The sequence below is a fragment of the Ahaetulla prasina genome, chromosome 17 (genome assembly GCF_028640845.1).
Source record: "Ahaetulla prasina isolate Xishuangbanna chromosome 17, ASM2864084v1, whole genome shotgun sequence".
NCBI lineage: Eukaryota > Metazoa > Chordata > Lepidosauria > Squamata > Colubridae > Ahaetulla > Ahaetulla prasina.
In genome coordinates this window covers 7,657,842-7,678,929 of record NC_080555.1, presented here as the reverse complement: position 1 = coordinate 7,678,929, position 21,088 = coordinate 7,657,842, and the positions used below count along the sequence as shown (strand labels likewise).

General features: G+C 46.6%; 1 protein-coding gene across 2 annotated transcripts; it reads left to right on the top strand.

Moving 5' to 3' along the window:
• Positions 1-448: 448 nt before the first annotated feature.
• Positions 449-20,566, top strand: BRMS1 (BRMS1 transcriptional repressor and anoikis regulator). 2 transcript variants are annotated; one of them, XM_058160640.1, is made up of 11 exons: positions 449-628; positions 8,661-8,819; positions 10,232-10,322; positions 10,770-10,897; positions 12,027-12,106; positions 13,998-14,094; positions 15,616-15,708; positions 16,843-16,907; positions 17,618-17,657; positions 18,979-19,117; positions 20,309-20,566. In XM_058160640.1, the coding sequence occupies exons 2-11, from the start codon at positions 8,693-8,695 to the stop codon at positions 20,424-20,426; spliced, it is 978 nt and encodes a 325-aa protein (XP_058016623.1). In that variant the 5' UTR covers positions 449-628; positions 8,661-8,692; the 3' UTR covers positions 20,427-20,566. The 2 variants fall into 2 exon arrangements, with proteins under 2 accessions (XP_058016623.1, XP_058016624.1); XM_058160641.1 differs by lacking the exon at positions 449-628 and adding an exon at positions 725-933.
• Positions 20,567-21,088: the final 522 nt, after the last annotated feature.

Genomic DNA, 21,088 nt, shown 5'->3' with positions numbered 1-21,088 from the left:
TTTGTCAATGCCGATGGTGTTCAAATGATGCTCTAGTTGTTTGGGGATTGCACCAAGGCACCTATTACTTCTGATAGTAGTAATAATTTTCTTTCTTCTGCCAGTTAACATTACTTTTATTATTAGATTTCTTTCTCCAGCCGCCTCATGCATAGCCTCAAGGTTTATGCACCTGTTATTTGGGGATTAAAAAAAGAGATAGCCTCTGTATTCATTGCAGTACTTGCATTGATATTTGGGAGTTCATCCTTTTCCAAAAAGGCTCTTATTTTAAGATTTGAGAAGGGGGAGAACACTTTTTTTGGTTTAGTTTTTCAGTTTTTTCCTTTTTTGTCAATTTATTTTTCCTCCTTCCGCTCCCAGGGTTCTATTTTCTCGGTTGCTATGGGAACGCCTCTTTCCGCTTCCGGATTCCCACAATGCGGTGTAGCCCCAAAAAAACAAAAACAAACCACAGAGAGGTGGCTGGAAGGTTCTAGGATCATAGACGTGTAAGCCTCCTCCAACGGCCGGCATTAACGGCCGCTCGGATTGGTTTAAGAGCAGTGGGCGGGGCCTACCGAGGACCACTTCCGATTGCGGAAGGGAGCCCGAGCGGCGTCTACGCTTTGCGCGGCTCCACCCCCAGGTAATGAAGGGGTCCATCCGCTTTTCCCAGCACCCCCCTTTTTCTGGGTGCTCGTTGGTCCCGCCCATTCCAATCTTATGCATTTGGGCGAGCGGCGGGGCGATTGTGGATTAGACCACTCACCGGGTTGGGGGGTTACACATTTGCATGCCTGTGCTTTTGTATGAACGTACATAGGCGCATATACGTAGGATTGGCTTCTGCTCGTTGCGTTCCCCGTTGAAGGCGTATCGTAGCGGGAGGAAGTTCCTCAACGTATTTCTGACTTTTTCCCTTTTTTATTCCCCCCCCCTTTCCAGAAATTGGTAATCTCTTCCCCCATTATATTAATAGGGGAACGTGGTTTAGTCCATTGCATTGGGGGGGGGGAGAAGGATGGAGGGTGCAATATTGATGTTTTATTCATAAACATTTATAGCATCTTGTGTTTCCTATACCTGATTTTCTTAGCGGTTCCCAGCAATGGTAAATTTCATTTTAAAAAGTAGCCAAGCAGGACAGTTTGAAAAGCATCAAGGGAGTAGCTTAAAAACTTGCAGCAGGAAAGCCAGCTAATTTAAAATACCAATTTGGTCAAAATAAATTACAAAAGCGCAAAGGGTGTTTTTTTTTTTTTTAAGGGAGCAGAGGATGGTCAGTGAGGACCTGAACAAGTCAGAAAGCCTGGGAGGCTATTGAGTCTCTCCAAATACGTGAGACTACAATTCCCATCAGCCCGGCTGGGAATGATGGGAGTTGTAGTGTAGGAATTTAGCACCCACCCCCCTCCTAGAAGAATGAAATATTCTAGGAAATATTTTAAAAAGCAGAATATTATACCTTCCTGGATGAGAAATGGAGAAACATATTTTAAAGACAAAGGAGCTCCCTGCAACTTCCTGACTCCCCCCCACCTTTGTCAATGGGCCATTAAAAGCCTCAGCTAAGCTCACTCATTCTCCCCACCTTTGTCAATGGGCAATTAAGGCTTCAACCAAGCTCACTCAATCCCCCCATGATTTGCAACACAATACAACTGAAACTCACCACATGGCAAGGCTCAAGCAAGCTTGAGAGACAGCCAGCAAGGCTAGCTAAGACCCCCACCCCCTGGGAGTCTGACAACCAATCAGGATACTCTTCCTGTGCCCCAGAAAGGTCAAAGCTCAGAAAAGCATAAAACCAGAGAGCACACAGGATCTCAGCCCTTTTCTGTTCAGGAACTCAAGCCATGTGATCCTGACCACCATTAAACCATCTTTCCAAGCAGCCTCCATGTTTCCAGTGTCTTTGTCCCCACTTGGAACTGAACCCAGATGGATATTTCCTCCAACAATTGGCACCCACAGATGGGACTCCAAGCTAACCTAACCAATGGACCTGGCCCAGGTAAGCCTTCCTTGCTAGCAGCAGACCCATTGAGTCTGTGGGTAAGTTTTCCTGGACCTTGGCCATTTGGAACTAGGTTTTAAAGGGGTTTTGAGTGTTGAGCTCAAAGACTGCTTGGAAAGAAGGTGAGTACCTCTAAATTTTAATTTTAAGCATGGAAAAGCATGGGAAATATGTGTATGCCTGCATGTGTGTGAATGAGAGAGCCCTTTTCCCAATCACAGCTGGATCTTGCATCCTCTGTGCATTTCCTAACCGCAGAAAGACCAAAAGTCTGGAGAGCATGGGGGTTTTGCCAGAGCACAGGACCTTCTGTTAGGGAAGGAAGAAGTGTGTGTGTGGGATTCCACCTGAGGAAACAGTCTGATTCCACCTCTTTGAGCAACCTCTAGCCGCACCTCTGCCTACTGCTAGCTCCACCGAGCCGTGACCGGTAGGATAGAGAAAGCAAGGGGGGGAAGCCAAACGTGGAACTTTGTGTTTATTGGGAACGGAAGCCGAGCGAGAGGAAAGTAAGTGTGAATGAAGCAATTAATAGAGTAAAAAAGGAGAAAAAGGAGAAAAAAAAGGAAGCAGGAGATCTGCTTGGGGCCCTGGATGCCCGGAGGCTGCCAGTACTGCCTGGTATGCTAAAAAGGAAGCAGGAAGCAGTGTTGAAGAGGTGCTCGTACCTACTGGCAGGGCAGTAGGTCCTCTGGGATCACCTTTTTTGATCCAAACCGGAAGCTCCCTTAACAGGAAGGTGCCCATACTTGACAGAAGGAGTCAAGTCCTTCCCAGAACTTTTTCTGAAAACTGTAGGAGGATCCACCGGCTAAGCCAAAGTGAAAATAAAACCTCACATCGGAGAGGGAAACATGGGAAGCAGTAGCTCGAGGGTGGAGGAAATCCCTGAAAACCTGCTGGGGCCTGGAGTGCCCGGAGGCTGCCAGTTTTACCTCGTATGCGGAAAAAGAAATTGAGGAAATTGTGTAATAAAGATGAGAATAGGAAACAAATTTGGCTAAATAAAGGTACTTAAAAGAAAAGGGAAATATATAAATAGGAATGTTTGGGTTTTTGTTTTGTTTGTTTGTTTGTTTGTCTCTTTCTCTGTCTTCTATGGAACCACGTGGTCTGTCTGTTAAGATTTGTGCCTTCCTAATTTAACTGAGATTTATGGCGGAATGATCAGTGTGTGTGTAAATCTCAGAGTTTTGTTTTCCTCTCTGCCCTCCTTGTTTTTATGTGTGTATGTCTGTCTTTGTGGGCCCTTGAAGTAATTGTAACTGTAAAATGTATCTGATCTCTAGAGACAAGAATTTTAAATTGTTAGGGAAAAACAAAACAAAAGGTTGAAGCAATAAAATAGGGAAAGAGAGAGAGAGAAAAGAAAGAAAGCCTTTGCCCTATTTTCGTGTGGCCACAATAGGGTACAGAACTTTTCATTTCTGCTTTTTTCTCCTCCTCTTTATCTTAAAGTAACAACTCAAGTTTATAAGGAAACATTTTAAGTTCACTTACAAGATAAGTTTATGAGGAAACGTTTTAAGTTCACTTACAAGAGAAAAAAAAAAATTCAGTCTTGCATTTACTGTGTGTTTAAATTATTTTACCTGTTCCTGAAGCATGTGAATCCAGTTTTTTCTTTCTCATCAGTTGTTGAAACTGCATTTTGTTTAAACTGCATTACCTTTTAGTAACTGCAATATTGATGTGTTGTTTCTTTTCAAACTCTGCCTGCAAGATATCTACCCCCCCCTTTAATCCTGTTACAATGCCTTTCCTGAGAAGATTACCCACAAAAGTGGGGAGGAGATCCTGTTCTAATGTCTTTCAGCCCTGAAAAGATGACTCTGCAACTGTGGAAGCAGAGCACATGGTTCCAGATGCTGCCTCCAGAGGAGACCTTCCATTTGTTGGAGCCAGGAATTGAGTTTGAATCCAGCCCCCACTGAAAGTCATCACAGCAACCAGATTGGAGCAGACCTTTCCAAACCTGACTGACCAACAAGCATGCCACCCAAAAGATATGAAAGAAAGGACCCTGAGATGTATAAGTAAAGACTAAAAGACTCTTTTCAATTCCCAGAAGACAACTGGAAAGACTATGGGGAAGGGTGGAAATTCATTGTAAGGTTTTCTGTCTTGTCTCATTTACATTGTAATCAGTCTAAAGTACTCATGTAAGGATTGTATTTGAGTGGCTACCACAGCAAGTTCTGAACACCTGAGATTTCTGTCTAATGGTAGGGAAATTTGTCCAGCATGTTTGTATTGTTTGTATTGCCTGAATTGTAAAAGTAGCTGCATACACAGGCACACACAGAGACACACACCATTCAGAATTAGTCTATTCCCTTCACTTACCTGCACACAAGACCCCTAGGTTGATTTTTGCTCTGTGGCATTAAAAGTCCAAGGAGTCAGATCTCCCTGCTAATCCCATGGGGAGGCATCCCCTCAGGCAATTCCTCTCTTGAAGAGATAGCAGAAAAAGTGATATCCAAAACCCAAGCCCTGACTATGACTCACAAATGATGCTCCCCAGTTGCCCAGTAAAGCAAGATATGTTGCACTGGTGGTCTCATGAGTAGAAGTCCCAGGGTTCATTGTGTAATTTATTTTGTTAAGAAAGGAAAAGCCTGGATTGCACACTGATTAACCTCAATTTGGACTGGAAAAAATCTTGGATAGACTAAAGTAAGAGCTAGGGCAGGTTCAGTAACCAACCCTTGGAAATGGGCAGCCTGTAATTTAAAGGAAAACCATGGCTGTGAAAATTTTGGGATGTGCTTGCTTGACCTGACTGGAAGCTCTCAGAAAGTGATATCTAACAGCTGAAATTAATTGGCATAGAAAATTGGATACTGTAAAATTCTTACCAGAACTTTTCCCTGGCTGCTAGACCTTCATGGTTGAAAGCTTTTGGGAGCCACTGAAGGAATCTTTTTCTGTTGTCTCTATCAATGGCTTCCTTTGCATCAGGAAAATTAAAAGCACCCACTGATTTGATCAATTTTAATTTTTGCCAAGAGCATGTTTCAAAACTCACGTTTTGAAAAAAAAAAAAAGTAGGGATTGTAGGAATTTAGCACCCACCCCCCTCCTAGAAGAACGAAAAATACTAGGAAATATATTATAAAGCAGAATATTATACCTTCCTGGATGAGAAATGGAGAAACATATTTTAAAGACAAAGGAGCTCCTGCAACTTCCTGACTCCCCCACCTTTGTCAATGGGCCATTAAAAGCCTCAGCTAAGCTCACTCATTCTCCCCACCTTTGTCAATGGGCAATTAAGGCTTCAACCAAGCTCACTCAATCCCCCCATGATTTGCAACACAATACAGCTGAAACTCACCACATGGCAAGGCTCAAGCAAGCTTGAGAGACAGCCAGCAAGGCTAGCTAAGACCCCCACCCCCTGGGAGTCTGACAACCAATCAGGATACTCTTCCTGTGCCCCAGAAAGGTCAAAGCTCAGAAAAATCATAAAACCAGGGAGCACACAGGATCTCGGGGCCCTTTTCTGTTCAGGAACTCAAGCCATGTGATCCTGACCACCATTAAACCATCTTTCCAAGCAGCCTCCATGTTTCCAGTGTCTTTGTCCCCACTTGGAACTGAACCCAGATGGATATTTCTTCCAACAATAGCTCATGCATGTATGGGGTACCACACTGGGGACACGGCCCAGGCGTAAGCTTTAGAAAGGCCCTTTTCTTGAAATGGTATATAGGGTCTCTTGCTTGAGCAGGGGGGGTTGGACTAGAAGACCTCCAAGGTCCCTTCCAGCTTTATTCTGATCGATTGATTGATTAGCCTCAAATGACCATCCTTATTGGGAGCTCTAGAAAATTCTCAGTTGTGGAATGACTACGGATAGGCCTTGACTTAACAACCATTCGTTTAGTGACGGTTCGAAGTTACAACAGCACCAGGAAAAGGGGAATTATGAGCATTTTTCACACTTAACGGCGGTTGCAACATGGTCACGTGATCAAAATTGGCAATTGATTCCTATTTATGACGATCGCGGTGTCCCGGGGGCACGTGATCCCCTTTTGCGACCTTCCGACAAGCAAAACCAATGAGGAAACCGGATTCACTTAACAACCAGGTTACTAATTGAACAGCTCTAGTGCTTCGCTGGACAACGGTGGCAAGAAAAGTCGTAAAACGAGACAAAAGCTACTTAATAATTATCTTGAATTAGCAATGAAGACTTTGGACTCCGTTATGGGATCCCTGCACATTATTTACCTGGCTGCCGGACTCCCTTGGCAGGTTACTCACGGGATAATCTGGAAGTAGAAAAAAATCAGATACAGTAAAAGAAAACGCCGTTCTTTTCACCAACGGCACAACTAAAAGAGTGCAAAAGCAACCACGCTCTGCTTTTGGAAAGAATTGTGTGAAATTCTCAGAAGCGAAAGTGGAAAGCAAACCTTTGTTGACCAAACTGGAGGAAGACTCGCGTCGAGTTCTTTTGCACGGAAGCGAGCAAATGCGTGCGCGGTTTGCGGCTTTGGACGCCCAGTTTATTTTGGTGCTACGTGCATTTTTTTTTTAGCCCGCTGGATTGTCAGAATTGTCTTTGAGTTCGCAAAAAATAAAACTTTTGCAGCGTGCAGCTGAGAGATTACCCGTTTCCCCGAAAATAAGACTCTTATCTTATGTTTTTTTGAACTCCGAAATAAGCGCTTGGTCTTGTTTTCGGGGAGGTCTTATTATTTTGGGGCGCGTGGAGCAAGACGGGGCTCCTCTTGCCGTCTTACCTGATTTCCAGCTCTGTCTCGCTAACCCTAACCAGAGGAAATGGTGGGGACCGGCTGCGCATGCGTTTCAATATTTTCGGGGAGGACTTATTTTTGCGCATGCGCTCAAAAGCCTAATTGGGCTTATTATCCAGGAAGGTCTTATTTTAGGGGAAACAGGGTAAAGTACATGCAGACTTATCACCACATTTGAGCCCAAAATGAGACATTTGTTAAGTGAATTTTGCCTCACTTAATACCTTTCTCGACCTACTTGTTAAATGAGTCGGAAATTATAAGTAGTCTTCCATTTACAAGTTAACTTAGTGACTATTAGAAGTTACAACGATACTGAAAACAGTGGCCATTTTCCATACTTAAAACTGTTGCCAGCGTCCCCTGTGGGTCGCGTGATTTACATTCGGATGCTTGGCAACCGACTCACATTTATGACGGTCGCGGTGTCCCGGGGATCGTGACCTCCTGACAATGGGAAGTCAATGGGGGAAGCCTGATTCACTTAACAACGGTGTTCCTCATTGGACAGCTGCAGTGATTCACTGAACGAACATGACAAGGACAGTCGTCAAATGGGGCAAAACTTACTTAACAGAGTTCTCCCTTAGCGACATCAATTCTGGACTTTGGTTGTGGTCGTAAGTCGAGGACTACCTGGGTTTCAAAATTAGTATCCCGGCTTTGTTCGCTCTTACGAGTTGGGTCTTTTTCTGTCCATCTTCCCTTCTGCTGATCCAGTTGTTCTTCCAGTTCTACAGAGGAATTACTGAGTCTGTCATCTGCACCTCCATAGCTGTCTGGTTCGGTTCTGCAACCCAACAAGACAGACACAGACTTCAGAGGATCATTAGAACTGCAGAAAAAACAATGGCTACCAACCTGCCTTCCATTCAGGACCTGTTATACTGCACGAGTCAAGAAGAGGGCTGTGAAAATATCTACAGATCCCTCACATCCTGGACATAAACTGTTTCAACTCCTACCCTCAAAACGACGCTACAGAGCACTGCACACCAGAACAACTAGACACAAGAACAATTTTTTCCCGAATGCCATCACTCTGCTAAACAAATAATTCCCTCAACACTGTCAAACTATTCACTAAGTCTGCACTACTATTAATCTTCTCATTGTTCCCATCACCCGTCTCCTTCCACTTATGACTGTATGACTGTAACTTTGTTGCTTGTATCCTTACAATTTATATTGATGTTGTTTCCTGATTGCTTATTTGTACCCTCTGACTATCATTAAGTGTTGTAAGTGTTGTACTTTGATGAACGTATCTTTTCTTTTATGTACACTGAGAGCATATGCACCAAGACAAGTTCCTTGTGTGTCCAATCACACCCGGCCAATAAAAAAATCTATTCTATTCTATTCTACTCTCTTCTTTTCCGTCCTCCACCTCTCCTTCCTTCCTCTTTCTCTTTTTCTTCCTTCCTTCCTTCCTTCCTTCCTTCCTTCCTTCCTTCCTTCCTTCCTTCCTTCCTTCCTTCCCTCTTCTCTTCTCTTCTCTGATTCTTGATGAACGTATCTTTTCTTTTATGTACTCCAAGAGCATATGCACCAAGACAGATTCCTTGTGTGTCCAATCACACCCGGCCAATAAAAAAATCTATTCTGTTCTATTCTACTCTCTTCTTTTCCTTCCTCCACCTCTCCTTCCTTCCTCTTTTTCTTCCTTCCTTCCTTCCTTCCTTCCTTCCTTCCTTCCTTCCTTCTTCTCTTCTCTTCTCTTCTCTTCTCTTCTCTTCTCTTCTCTTCTCTTCTCTTCTCTTCTCTTCTCTGATTCTTGATGAACGTATCTTTTCTTTTATGTACACTGGGAGCATATGCACCAAGACAAATTCCTTGTGTGTCCAATCACACTTGGCCGATAAAGAATTCTATTCTATTCTATTCAGGTTGGCCATCTTTGACATCGGTCATTGTCGCCATGCCAGTTCAGCCTCTGCCGAAGGAGATGGAAGGGGAAGGCGATTCGGCCACGGAAATGAACGGCGAGGAAGAGAGCGACGACGAACGGAGCGCCAGCCAGTCGGAATCCGAAGAGGAGAGTTCAGGTAAACGTCAGGAGGGGAAACTAAGGTTTGTGCTACTTAAAAGGTAGCCCAGAATCTTTAAGTGAAACTTCATTAACTCTACAGCTGGAGTTCCCAACCTTTGCCAGTTTTAAGATCTGTGGACTTCAACTCTGGCACTGGCATAGGATTTTAATAGGATTTTAATTAGTTTTAACGTTTTAATATTTTATAAATTGGGGTTTTATTTTTAATTGTTTTAATTCGGCCATTTGTATAATAAGTTTTTTAATCATGTTTTTATGTGTATTTTGCTGTTGTTTTTATTATGGCTGTAAACCGCCCTGAGTCCTTCGGGAGAAGGGCGGTATAAAAATTTAATAAATAAAATAAATAAATAAACTCCCAGAATGCCCCCAGCCAACCATGCGGAACTATACAGAACTAAAAACCCAAATAATCCAAGCCAATGTATAATGCATTGTTTCTCAACCTGATGCTGGCTGGGGGATTCTGGGAGTTGAAGCCCACCCCTCTTAAGGCATGCTGGCTGGGGGTTTAAAATCCCCCAGATGGGGATCTTTTAAGATGGGTGAGTTAAAGCCCACCCATTCTTAAAGCATGCTGGCTGGGGGATTCTGGGAGTTGAAGTCCACCCATCTTATAAAACAGTCCAATAAACGAGAATATTTGTAGCTCAGGATTGCACTACAGGCTTCTTGGTGCTCTCTGAGCTTGCTTTTTTTTAAAAAAATTTAATTTTTTTTATTTGCATTTATATCCCGCCCTTCTCCGAAGACTCAGGGCGGCTTACACTATGTCAAGCAATAGTCTTCATCCATTTGTACATTATATACAAAGTCAACTTTTATTGCCCCCCCCAACAATCTGGGTCCTCATTTTACCTACCTTGTAAAGGATGGAAGGCTGAGTCAACCTTGGGCCTGGTGGGACTTGAACCTGCAGTAATTGCAAGCAGCTGTGTTAATAACAGACTGTCCTCCTCCTCCTCCTCCTCCTCCTTCTCCTCCACAATCCACATTCCCTTCTAGCACTGATGATGTTACCTAGTTGGGTCATAAAACGCCTGCAGGAGAACAAGCAAAATCAGAGAGCATCAAAGACCTCAGAGTTGCCCTCTTCCTCCTCCTCTTTTCCTCCCCCCTCTCCCTTTTCTTCCTCCCCCTTCCTCTTCCTCTTCCTCCTCCTCCTCCATTCCACAATCCCCATTCCCTTCTGGCGCTGATGATGTTACCTAGTCGGGTCGCGAAACGTCTTGACGAGAAAACAAAGCCAGCTCAGAGAGCACCAAGGATCCCCCCCCCCACCCAAAAAAACAAAAAAACAGACGCTCCGCAATTCAGAAGCTCTGAAAGAAACCCCATTTTTATCCAAGGATTTGGTGGGGTTGGCTTTTGAATCGAATCAAAATTGTCCATTTTGCCACCCCGTAGAGATGAACGACGACGATTACGAACGGCGCCGGGCCGAATGCGTGGATGAAATGCTAGATCTGGAGAAGCAGTTTTCCGAAATCAAAGAAAAGTAGGTTTTATTTATTTATTATTTATTTATTTTATTTATTTAATCACATTTATATACCGCCCTATCTCCCAGAGGACTCAGGGCGGTTTACAGCCTAATAAAAAAAACATGCCTATAAATACAGAATAAAACACCAATTTAAAAAAACTTATTAAATAAGGCCGAATGTTAAAAATTGCAATAAAAATAATAAAACCCCATTAAAACCAAATTGAAATTTAAAATTCTAGTCCAGTCCTGCGCAAATAAATAGGTGTGTCTTAAGCTCGCGGCGAAAGGTTCGAAGGTCGGAAAGTTATATATATCTCCTTCTGTTTTCTCTTGTGTCTGGTTTTTTTTGTTTTTTTTTTAAAACTCCAGACTTTGGGGTGTTGTTGTTTTTTTCTCCTGGGGAATTGACTGGGTGTTGTTATTTCCCTCCCTCTCCTCCTCCTCCCCGCCCCCCAGGCTGTTTAAGGAACGTCTGAATCAGGTGAAAGCAAAATTGGAAGATGTGATATCGGGAAAAGCCACAGAATACCTCGACCCCCTGGCCGTTTTGCAGAATCACATGCAGATCCAGATTGAAGTGGCCGGTAAAACTTTGTGGGTCCTTGTTGTGTCTGCGCCCCCCCGCCCCCCCGAGCCGGGCCTCCTGCCAGAAAGTGAGGGGGAAAGGCCATCAGGACTTACCTCGGGAGCACCGACTTCCCTGGCTCAGCTCCAGGAGCCAGAGGCAGGCCAGGTGGAGGAGATAACGAGGCCTCCGTCCCCTGACTCTTCCCCCCCCAGGCCACGCCTTCAGACCCAGCTGATGGCAGTCAGGCCTGGCTGGACCCTAGGTTTCGTAGACAGGAGAGGCGGGAACAACAGAAGCAGGGGTGGAGCAGGCCTAGGAAGTGCTGAGTCATGGAGCCACACCCCACAGGATAGAAAACCAGCAAGGGCTGCTATGTCTCTTTGTAGCAGGCAAATTAACTGCTTAACTAAGAGCTGAAATTCTGTTTTTTCCTGGGTGACTCATCGGCGTCGAGGGAGATAACAGAGACACTTGACAGACACTCGCTATTTTGTTGCCAGAGCTGATAGTGCCGGCTAATTAAGCCATCACTCGGACGGAGGCGAGGGAGGACAGAACAGTCCCAAGCCGTACGGGGCGAGAGGTGGTGGCATTTGAGGCAGGGGGCGATTTTGACCTTTGAACTGCCAGGATGGGGAGAACTTTTTGAATGAACTGAACACGAGCACTGAAATTTCTTGACGCTTCCGTCTTTGCCCTTGGATTTAAAAGGACGCGTTCCAGGGGTGAAATGCTACCGGTTCGGACCGGATCACCTGATCCGGTAGCGATGGCGGCGGGTGGTTTGGAGAATCAGTAGCCCCCCCCCCCCCGCCCCATGCCCAGCTGAGGCACACGATCATCAGAGGTGTTCGTTTTTTTTAACTTTTAAAAACATTTTTTCTTCGGCCGAAAAAATGCTTTTAAAAGTAAAAAAAAACCCCAAAAGCCTCTGATGATCGCGCGGCTCTTAAACGGTCTGAACCGTTTAAAAGCATTTTTTTAAACAGCCTCTTCAGCCGTGAAAGAAATGCTTATAAAAGGTTCTGGCGACCAGGCAGCTCAGCTGGGATTGTCCAATCCCTTTAGAAGCATTTTTTTTTTATTACAACCTCTTTGACTTTCCACCGATTCCAAATATTTGCATTTCTTTTGTCTCTTCCCAGGGGTCTATCGAGGTTTGTGCCTGGAAGTCATCAAACACCGACATGGATGTGAGCTTCAAGGAGCACAGCAACATCTGGAGGTCAGAAGACCCCCCCCTCCTCCTAATCTTTTCACTTACCCCTCTCCCCCACCCCCCACCCCAATCTGGAGAAAGGCAGGCGTTGATTAACGTAGCCCGTTCCACGATACAGGTAACCCCCCAAACTTACAACCCGTCCTTGAGCGCAAAAAAATAATAATAATTCCATCGCTGAGCGAGATGGTCGTTAAAATGAGTTTTGCCCCGTTTTAGGACCTTTCGTGCCACCTTGTGGTTAAAGCGAATGGCTGTCGTCGTTGAGTTCGTCACACGGTCGTTAAATGAATCTGGCTTCCCCATTGACTTTGCTTCTCCTCTTCTCGCCCTCCCTCTCTCTATTTCTTCCTTTGTTTCTTTCTGTTTTCTCTCTCCTCTCCTCCCCTCCCCTCTCCTTCTTCCATTCTCTCTCTCTCTCTTCTTTTGTCTGTCTTTCTTCTCTCCTCTCCTCCCTTCCCTTCCCCTTCTTCCCTTCTCTCTCTCTTTCTTTCTTCCTTTGTCTCTTTCTTTCTTCTCTCCTCCCCTCCCCCTTCTTCCATTCTCTCTCTCTTTGTCTCTTTCTTTTCCTCTCCTCCCCTCCCTTCCCCTTCTTCCATTCTCTCTCTCTTTCTTCGTTTGTCTTTTTGTTTTCCCTCTCCACTCCTCTCCTCCCCACTGCTTCTTCCATTCTCTCTCTTTCTTCCATTGTCTCTTCCTCTCTTCTCTCCTCCCCTCCCTTCCCCTTCTTCCATTCTCTCTCTCTCTCTCTCTCTCTCTCCCATTGTCCTTTGTTTTCCCTCTCCTCTCCTCCCCTCCCTTCCCCTTCTTCCATTCTCTCTCTCTTTCTTCGTTTGTCTTTTTGTTTTCCCTCTCCACTCCTCTCCTTCTTCCATTCTCTCTCTTTCTTCCATTGTCTCTTCCTCTCTTCTCTCCTCCCTCCCTTTATCTCTTTCTTCCTTTGTCTCTTTCTTTCTTCTCTTCTCCCCTCCCTTCCCCTTCTTCCATTCTCTCTCTCTTTCTTTCTTTCTTTCTCTCTCTCTCTGTCTCCCATTGTCCTTTGTTTTCCCTCTCCTCTCCTCCCCACTCCTTCTTCCATTCTCTCTCTCTCTCTTCCTTCCTTTGTCTCTTTCTCTCTTTTCCCTCTCTTCTCCCCTCCCCTACCCTCCCATCTTTTCCCTCCCCTCCCCTGTCTATTTCACAGGGTTGTTGTGAGAGCAAAATAGAAACCGTCCTGCCCACACCAATCTTAAATCCCATGGTAGCCAGTGCAGTTTTTTCAGGAATAATTCCCTCCATAGCCAACGGGGTCCTTTTGCCTTCTTGGAGTTCATCAGCTGGCTTTCTTCTAAGGAAGCCAAGCGAACAGAGTTGGAAGGGACCTTGCAGGTCATCTAGTCCAAACCCCCCCCACCCCCGCCCAAGCAGGAGACCCTACATCTGCCTCTATCTAGGATCAAACTCACAACCTCCTGATTGTGAGGCAAGAGCTCCAGATTTAACCTTCCCTTCCGTCCTCAGCGCAACAACCTTGTGAGGTAAAGTTAGCTTAAGACGTAGGGAAGAGTCTCCGCTTCAGCCGGTGAGCAAATGGGGTGCAAGTCGGGGGTTCGAACCCAGGCCCGACCCCCATTGTCCCGACTCTTTTAACCCGCCTGTACTTGAACGGCGACGGTGGTCGTTCTTCACCCCTGCCTGCCATTGATTGGAAAGTGTGTGAGTCGGCGAGCAAAAGCTCCAAAGCCACCAAGGTTCCTAGTCCTTATGACAGAGGTCCGTAAAAGTTGGTTTCGAGGTTTCGCCGGTTATAGGATCCGTCCTAGAGGCCTATTTTTTATTTTTTTGGGGGTTGGGTGCGGATTGGCCACGAGGAAAGAAAAAAGGATATCAAAATATTTTCTGCTTTGTCCGTCTCAAGAGCGAGAAAGTGCTGCTGTTCGACAGCCTTGAGGAACGCCTGCTGGAGCGTATCCAGCGGTTGGAGGATGACCGCCACAGTGTGGGCCTCACTTCTGGTGAGTTCTCCTTCCCGACCCCCACTTTCCACCCTGCCCGGCTGGAACCCGGAAGTCCCTGGAAGCCAAAATGGATCAGAATTCGATCTCGGAGCCTCCAGTTCAAGGGTGGAGTCTCCCATGGGTTGTTGGGGGGCAGGGGGCGGGAAAGATCCTTCTGCGTCTCTCCCAAGGCTGAGAAGCTGATGCCTGCCAGAAAAAGACCCAAGTGTTCTTTAGCTGTCTTGGACTACAAGCCCCATGTTGCCAAGTGAACCTGCCTTGGGAATGATGGGCGCCCCTCACTGCCATAGATCGAAAGGCGAGAGTATCCGACCTTGGCACACTTCGGTTCTGACCCAGCCTTAGCTGGCAACGGAGTCGGACAGCGATGAGGTTGAGGCCAGGGCCATCGGGGAGTGAGGTGCAGATTCCAGAGACTGATAGTAGTGAGGCAGAGGAATAGGAGGAGCCTGTTCCTAATGGATGCATGAGAAGAGCTGCCAGAAGGCCAGAGCAGCTCAAGCAGAGAGGACGACTCGGGAGTAAGGCCAAGAGATGATTGGCCCCTCCCATAAGGCTTAAAACAGACCAGCAACGGCGTTTCGGCTTTGCCGGAAAACAACATTGGTAGCTGCGTCTTCTGCTTCGTCTACGTCTTGCATTTATTTTTGTGACTTCTGAACGTTTTCCAAGAAAGGCCTTTGGCAGTTTGTCTAATGGGACCAAGGTTTGCGACAGGACTGAGGAATTTGTGCTGGGAGGAATTTGCTTTAATTTAGTTGAACTACGTTGGGAATGAAGTAATTCTCAGCTGTTCGAATAAAGTTTTTTTTTTTTTTCATGGACTGAGTTTCCTAATACCTACTCGGGCCTGAGTCACAACACGAAACGCGATGAGCAAAATCTTCAGAAATACGAACGGTTGACTCCTACGACCACCCACCCCCGCCTTTCCTTCTATGTATTCCCCAGCCAGGGAGGGGCCGTTTGGCATCCACGTGTGCCTTGCTTCCCGAGTCGACTCCTTGTCCTCCCTTGTTCTCCTCTCCGGACTGCTCGGCGCATACGCGCATTTGGAACAGGCCGCAGCTGTTCTTCCTCCTCACTCATCTCGGCCTCCATAGGCAGCTGCCTCTCCGGTGGCTGGGAAATGTCAAGACGGCCCTGGGTCTTATCTCTGCGGTCCGACGCAGAGCATCCATCAGAGCCTTCCCCAGATTCCAGAACTGGCCCAAGTTCCTCCCCAACCTCCTCATCGTCCGAGCTCGCCGCCAGCTCTTCTGACAGCTGGCGGGCCACAACAACTTTTAAGACTTGTGTACTTCAACTCCCAGAATTCCCCAGCCAGCCGCTTTCTATGCAGATGGCTTAAAGCTGATAGCACTGACTCGCCCTTCTGCCCAGACTAACAAATTTTGTTCTCTCTCTCTCTCTCTCTCTCTCTCTCTCTCTCTCTCTCTCTCTCCCCCCCCCTCCCTCTCTCTCTCTCTCCCCCTCCCTCTCTTTCTCTCTCTCTCTCTCTCTCTCTTTCGCTCTCAGAGTGGTGGGATGGCAAACTTCGACCCAAGCACAGCTCCAAGGACTGGGATTCCCTCTGGTCCAGCAAGAGGAAGAAACCGCTGCTGGTGTCCGATATCCTTTTTTGTGCACTTTTCCTTCCGGAATGCGACGTTGATTTTAATGATTTGGAGAGGCGAGGCTGTGTTGGTCGGTCCTTCTGCAAAACGAGAGCTTGCTGTAGTGGTTAAGGTGCTGGCTTAAAAAAACTAGGAGTCGGAGAGTTCTAGTCTTGCCTTAAGCGTGAAAGCTGGCTGAGTGACTTTGGGCCAATCGCCAGGAGTCTGGGAGTTCTGGTCCCTCCTTAAAGCATGAAAGCTAGATGGGTGATTTTGGGCCAATCACCAGGAGACGGTGAGTTCTAGTCTCTCCTTAAACAGAAAGCCAGATGGGTGTCTTTGGGCCAATCACCAGGAGACTGGGAGTTCTAGTCCCGCCTTAAAGCATGAAAGCCAAATGGGTGACTTTGGGCCAATCACCAAGATTCTGGGAGTTCTAGTCCCGCCTTAAACAGAAAGCCAGATGGGTGACTTTGGGCCAATCACCAGGCGTCTGGGAGTTCTAGTCCTTCCTTAAGCATGAAAGCCAGATGGGTGACTTTGGGCCAATCACCAGGAGACTGGGAGTTCTAGTCCCACCATAGACATGAGAGCCGGCTGGGTGACTTTGAGCCAATCATCAAGATTCTGGGAGTTCTAGTCCCGCCTTAAACAGAAAGCCAGATGGGTGGCTTTGGGCCAATCACCAGGCGTCTGGGAGTTCTAGTCCCTCCTTAAGCATGAAACCAAGATTCTGGGAGTTCTAGTCCCACCTTAAACAGAAAGCCAGACGGGTGACTTTGGGCCAACCACCAGGAGACAGTGAATTCTAGTCCCACCTTATGTATGGAAACCAACTGGGTGACTTTGGGCCATTCACCGGGAGATTGTGAGTTCTAGTCCTGCCCGAGGCCTAAAAAGTCAGCTGGGTGACTTTGAGCCAGTCCTTCTCTCTCAGCCCAACCCACCTCACAGGGTTGTCGTAGCGGGGAAGATAGGAAGAGGAAGTAGCATTACATACGTTTGCCCCTTTAATTACTTATAAAGTAATAATGGCGAGATTAAAAAAAAAACATCTAATACATAAATGGTAAAGAAAACGAACTGAACTGGCTGGTTGGGATTTAGCGGCGCCTGATTTTGCGACTGCTCCTTAACGTCTCCTTCCCACGCCCGTACATCGTTTACATGCTACACGATATCGACATCATGGAAGACTGGACGGCTATCAAAAAGGTCAGAGGGCAACCCTGCGATGAGATTTTAGACCTGGGGTGGGCCATTCATTTTTCCTAAGTGGCCGTATGAGGAACTGGGACATTTGTGGAGGCCCGAACCACAGAGGGCAGTGAAGTTACAAGCACATACATAAATTGTGGGGAGGGGGAGAAAGAAAACAAAAGCATTAGCCGTCGCTTTCAAAAATAAAAGCCATGCCGTTGTACTGCATGGAGAGAATAACTGTTGTGACCCAGGCCCAAGTAGGTAGCAGGAAACTCAGCCCTTGAAACAAACGAACTTTATTCGAACAGCTGAGAATGACTTCATTCCCAGCGTAGTTCGACTAAATTAAAACAAATTCCTCCCAACACAAATTCCTCAGTCCTATCGCAAACCTTGGTCCAATTAGGCAAACTGCCAAAGGCCTTTTTTGGCAAACGTTCAGAAGACGCCGATAAGAAACAAATACAGCAAGACGAAGCTATCAGTGTTGTTTTCCGGCAAAGAGCCCAAACGCTGTTGCTGGTCTTTTAAGCCTTACGGGAGGGGCCAATCATCTCTTGGCCCTACTCCCGAGTCGTCCTCTTTGCTCTTGCCTTCTGGCAGCTCTTCTCATGCGTGCATTAGGAAGAGGCTCCTCCTGTTCCTCTGCCTGCAGGTCACGGTCATGGGGGGGGGGGGGGCAGGACTTTTCATTCATGGTTGCCTTATTCCTCCTTCCCTAGGCAAAAGCTGCTGTATCTCCCTCAAAAAGGAAGCTTGAAGGCAAGTAACTTGATTTTTTTTTTTGCAAATTGGGATCTCCCTCTGGTATTTCTTTAACAATTTGGACTGGTACCCCATGCCTGAAGAACTGGTTCAAAGGCAAACAGGACCCAACTACCTATATTCAGGCAGCAGGGCAGGAGAAATGGTGCCTCCAATTGATGCTGAACTACAAGTCCCAGAATTCCCTAGCCAGCATGCTTTAAAATGGGTGGACTTCAACTCCCAGAATTCCCCAGCCTGCATGCTTTAAGATGGGTGGACTTCAACTCCCAGAATTCCCCAGCCTGCATGCTTTAAGATGGGTAGACTTCGACTCCCAGAATTTCCCAGCCTGCATGCTTTAAGATGGGTAGACTTCGACTCCCAGAATTCCCCAGCCTGCATGCTTTAAGATGGGTAGACTTCAACTCCCAGAATTCCCCAGCCTGCATGCTTTAAGATGGGTGGACTTTGACTCCCAGAATTCCCCAGCCTGCATGCTTTAAGATGGGTAGACTTCGACTCCCAGAATTTCCCAGCCTGCATGCTTTAAGATGGGTAGACTTCGACTCCCAGAATTTCCCAGCCTGCATGCTTTAAGATGGGTAGACTTCGACTCCCAGAATTCCCCAGCCTGCATGCTTTAAGATGGGTAGACTTCGACTCCCAGAATTCCCCAGCCTGCATGCTTTAAGATGGGTAGACTTCGACTCCCAGAATTCCCCAGCCTGCATGCTTTAAGATGGGTAGACTTCGACTCCCAGAATTCCCCAGCCTGCATGCTTTAAGATGGATAGACTTCAACTCCCAGAATTCCCCAGCCTGCATGCTTTAAAATGGGTGGACTTCAACTCCCAGAATTCCCCAGCCTGCATGCTTTAAGATGGGTGGACTTCAACTCCCAGAATTCCCCAGCCTGCATGCTTTAAGATGGGTGGACTCGACTCCCAGAATTCCCCAGCCTGCATGATTTGAGATGGGTGGGCTTCAATTCTACTTCTAGTTCTAATTCACTCTAATTCTATATCTAACTTCTAATCTTTATTGTAAGATTATTTTAACAGAATCTTGCAAATCTGAAAGTGCATTTCTACACCTGCTCCCCCGTCCCCCGCCTTTACAGCCCAAGATACTAGGGAGGGTCCCTTTGTAGATCTGTCCGTCCGTCCGTCCCCCCACCCACCCCGCAATTGGTTCCAAGGACTTACCTGCCTCTTATTCAACACCTTGGCTATTCGCCTGACTCCCAAGGCCATTCCGACAGGCCATGACGCCCCTTCTCCTACCTCGAACAGCCCTGAGCCCACCCACCCATTTCCTCCTCTTGTTCTTCCTCCAGGCCCGCTAAAGGCTGAGAAGCTGTCTTCTCCGCCTCTCTTCGCCGCCCACTGCGAGGATGGCCACCTGCATTACGAGGGCGAGATCTACGTCAAAGGGGAGAGCATCTTCCTGCAAGTGGGAGACGAGACCCCCGTCCAGTGAGTTGCAAGGGGGGTGGGTGGCAGCCATATGTTTCTCTCCTTCCTTCCTTCCTTTCATTCCCATCTCCTTCTTTCTTTTCTCCCTCCCTCCACCTTCCTTCTTTCCTCCCTCCCTCCCTTTCATTCCCATCTCCTCTCCTTCCTTCCTTCCATTCCCATCTCCTTCCTTTCTTCCTTCCTTCCTTTCATTCCCATCTCCTCCTTTCCTTTCTCCCTCCTTCCACCTTCCTTCCTTCCTCCCTCCCTCCCTTTCATTCCAATTTCCTCCCTCCCTCCCTCTCTCCCTTTCATTCTCATATCCTTCCTTCCTTCCTCCTTCCCTCTCTTCCTTTCATTCCCATCTCCTTTTCCTTTTTCCCTCCCTCCTCCTCCCTTCTTTCCTCCCTCCCTCCCTTTCATTCCAATTTTCTTCCTTCCTTCCTTCCTTCCTCCTCCCTCCTCCTCCTCTCTCCTCCTCCCTCCCTTTCATTCCAATTTCTTCCTTCCTTCCTTCCTTCCTTCCTCCTCCTCCCCTCCTTCCTTTCATTCTCCTTCCTTCCTTCCTCCCTCCCTTTCATTCCCATCTCCTTTCCTTCCTTCCTTCCTTCCTCTCTCCCTCCCTCCCTCTCACTCCCATCTTTTCCTTCCTTCTGTCCTCCCTCCCTCTCTCCCTCCCCCTCCCTCCCTTCTTTTCATTCCCATCTCCCCTTACAGATTGTCCTCAACTTACAATAGTTCATCGTTCGAAGTTATAACAGCACTGGGGAAAAAAAACGACTTATGTTTTTCACCCTTAACAACCATTGCAACATCCCCCATGGCTGCACGATCTAAATTCAGCCGCTTGGGCGAATTGACTCGCATTTATGACGGTTGCAGTCTCCCGGGGGTCACGCGGTCCCCTTTTGCGGCCTTCTTGACCAGCGAAAGCCGACGGGGAAGGCCCGGTTCATTTAAGAAACGAACTGCAGCGACTCCCTTAACAACTGCGACCAGACAGCGTCGTAAAAGGCGGGTAGAGCTCCCGTCACGACTGTCTCCGCTTAGTGACAGAAATCTGGGGCTCCTTTGTTGTAAGTTGAGGACTCCCTACATGCTGAATTGTGCTGAAGCTGGATCTCTGGCGGTCTTAATTAATTCTAAACTGAGCTCTCCCCCCCCCCCGTCTCGTTTCTCTCTTCTTTCCCCCAATCGTGTCTTGATTCCCAGGGCTGTGATCACGGCTATCAGCACCGGCGAAGTTTGGCTGCGCCGGGAAGACGCTAGCAAAACCAAGATCTACGTTTCCCAACTCCAAAAAGGCAAATATTCCATACAGAAGGCTTAGCGAATCCCGTGTGGTGGGGACTGGGGGCCTTCGGCAGCGCCCCCCACCTTCAAAAACCCAAACTTTTTCCTGGAAATGAAAGGAGACCCTGTCGCCACAAGCAACTTCTTCCTCATACCTGTTCGGTCAAAAAAAATTTTTTTTAAAAAAAAATGGAAAGATTTTGCTGAGAAGGTTGTGCGTTTTTTTTTTTCTTCATCGTGATACCGGATGGAAAACTTATTTTCCTGAAGTTTTGTTTTGTTTTGTTTTGTTTTTCTTGCGTTTTTAAACGTGCTTCTCCATGGCAACCCCCCCAAAAAAGGAGAAGAGAAGCCAGAAAGCGGTTGGAAGAAAAATCCCCAAGTCTGGAAGAAATTTCAAATAAAGCACCAAAAGTACCAAAGTTTTAACTTTTCTATATTCTGGGCTTTTTTTTTTTTTAACATTTTTTATTTTATTTTGATTCACCTTCCATTAAACGGTGTGTCGTCCGGTACAAATATTTTGTGCAAATATTTTATACAGTAACAATTACAATTTACAGTCATATTTATTATTTTATCTAGTCTTAATACTAATAGTAATATAGACCGTACTTAATACCATCCTGTTTCCCCGAAAATAAGACATCCCCTGATAATAAGCCCAATGAGGCTTTTGAGCACATGCACTAAAATAAC

Coding starts and splice junctions, on each gene's coding strand:
- BRMS1 (XM_058160640.1), top strand. CDS start 8,693: ATGCCAGTTCAGCCTCTGCCGAAGGAGATGGAAGGGGAAGGCGATTCG. Junction 8,820..10,231: donor ATCCGAAGAGGAGAGTTCAG/GTAAACGTCAGG, acceptor GCCACCCCGTAG/AGATGAACGACGACGATTAC. Junction 15,709..16,842: donor GAAACCGCTGCTGGTGTCCG/ATATCCTTTTTT, acceptor TCTCCTTCCCAC/GCCCGTACATCGTTTACATG.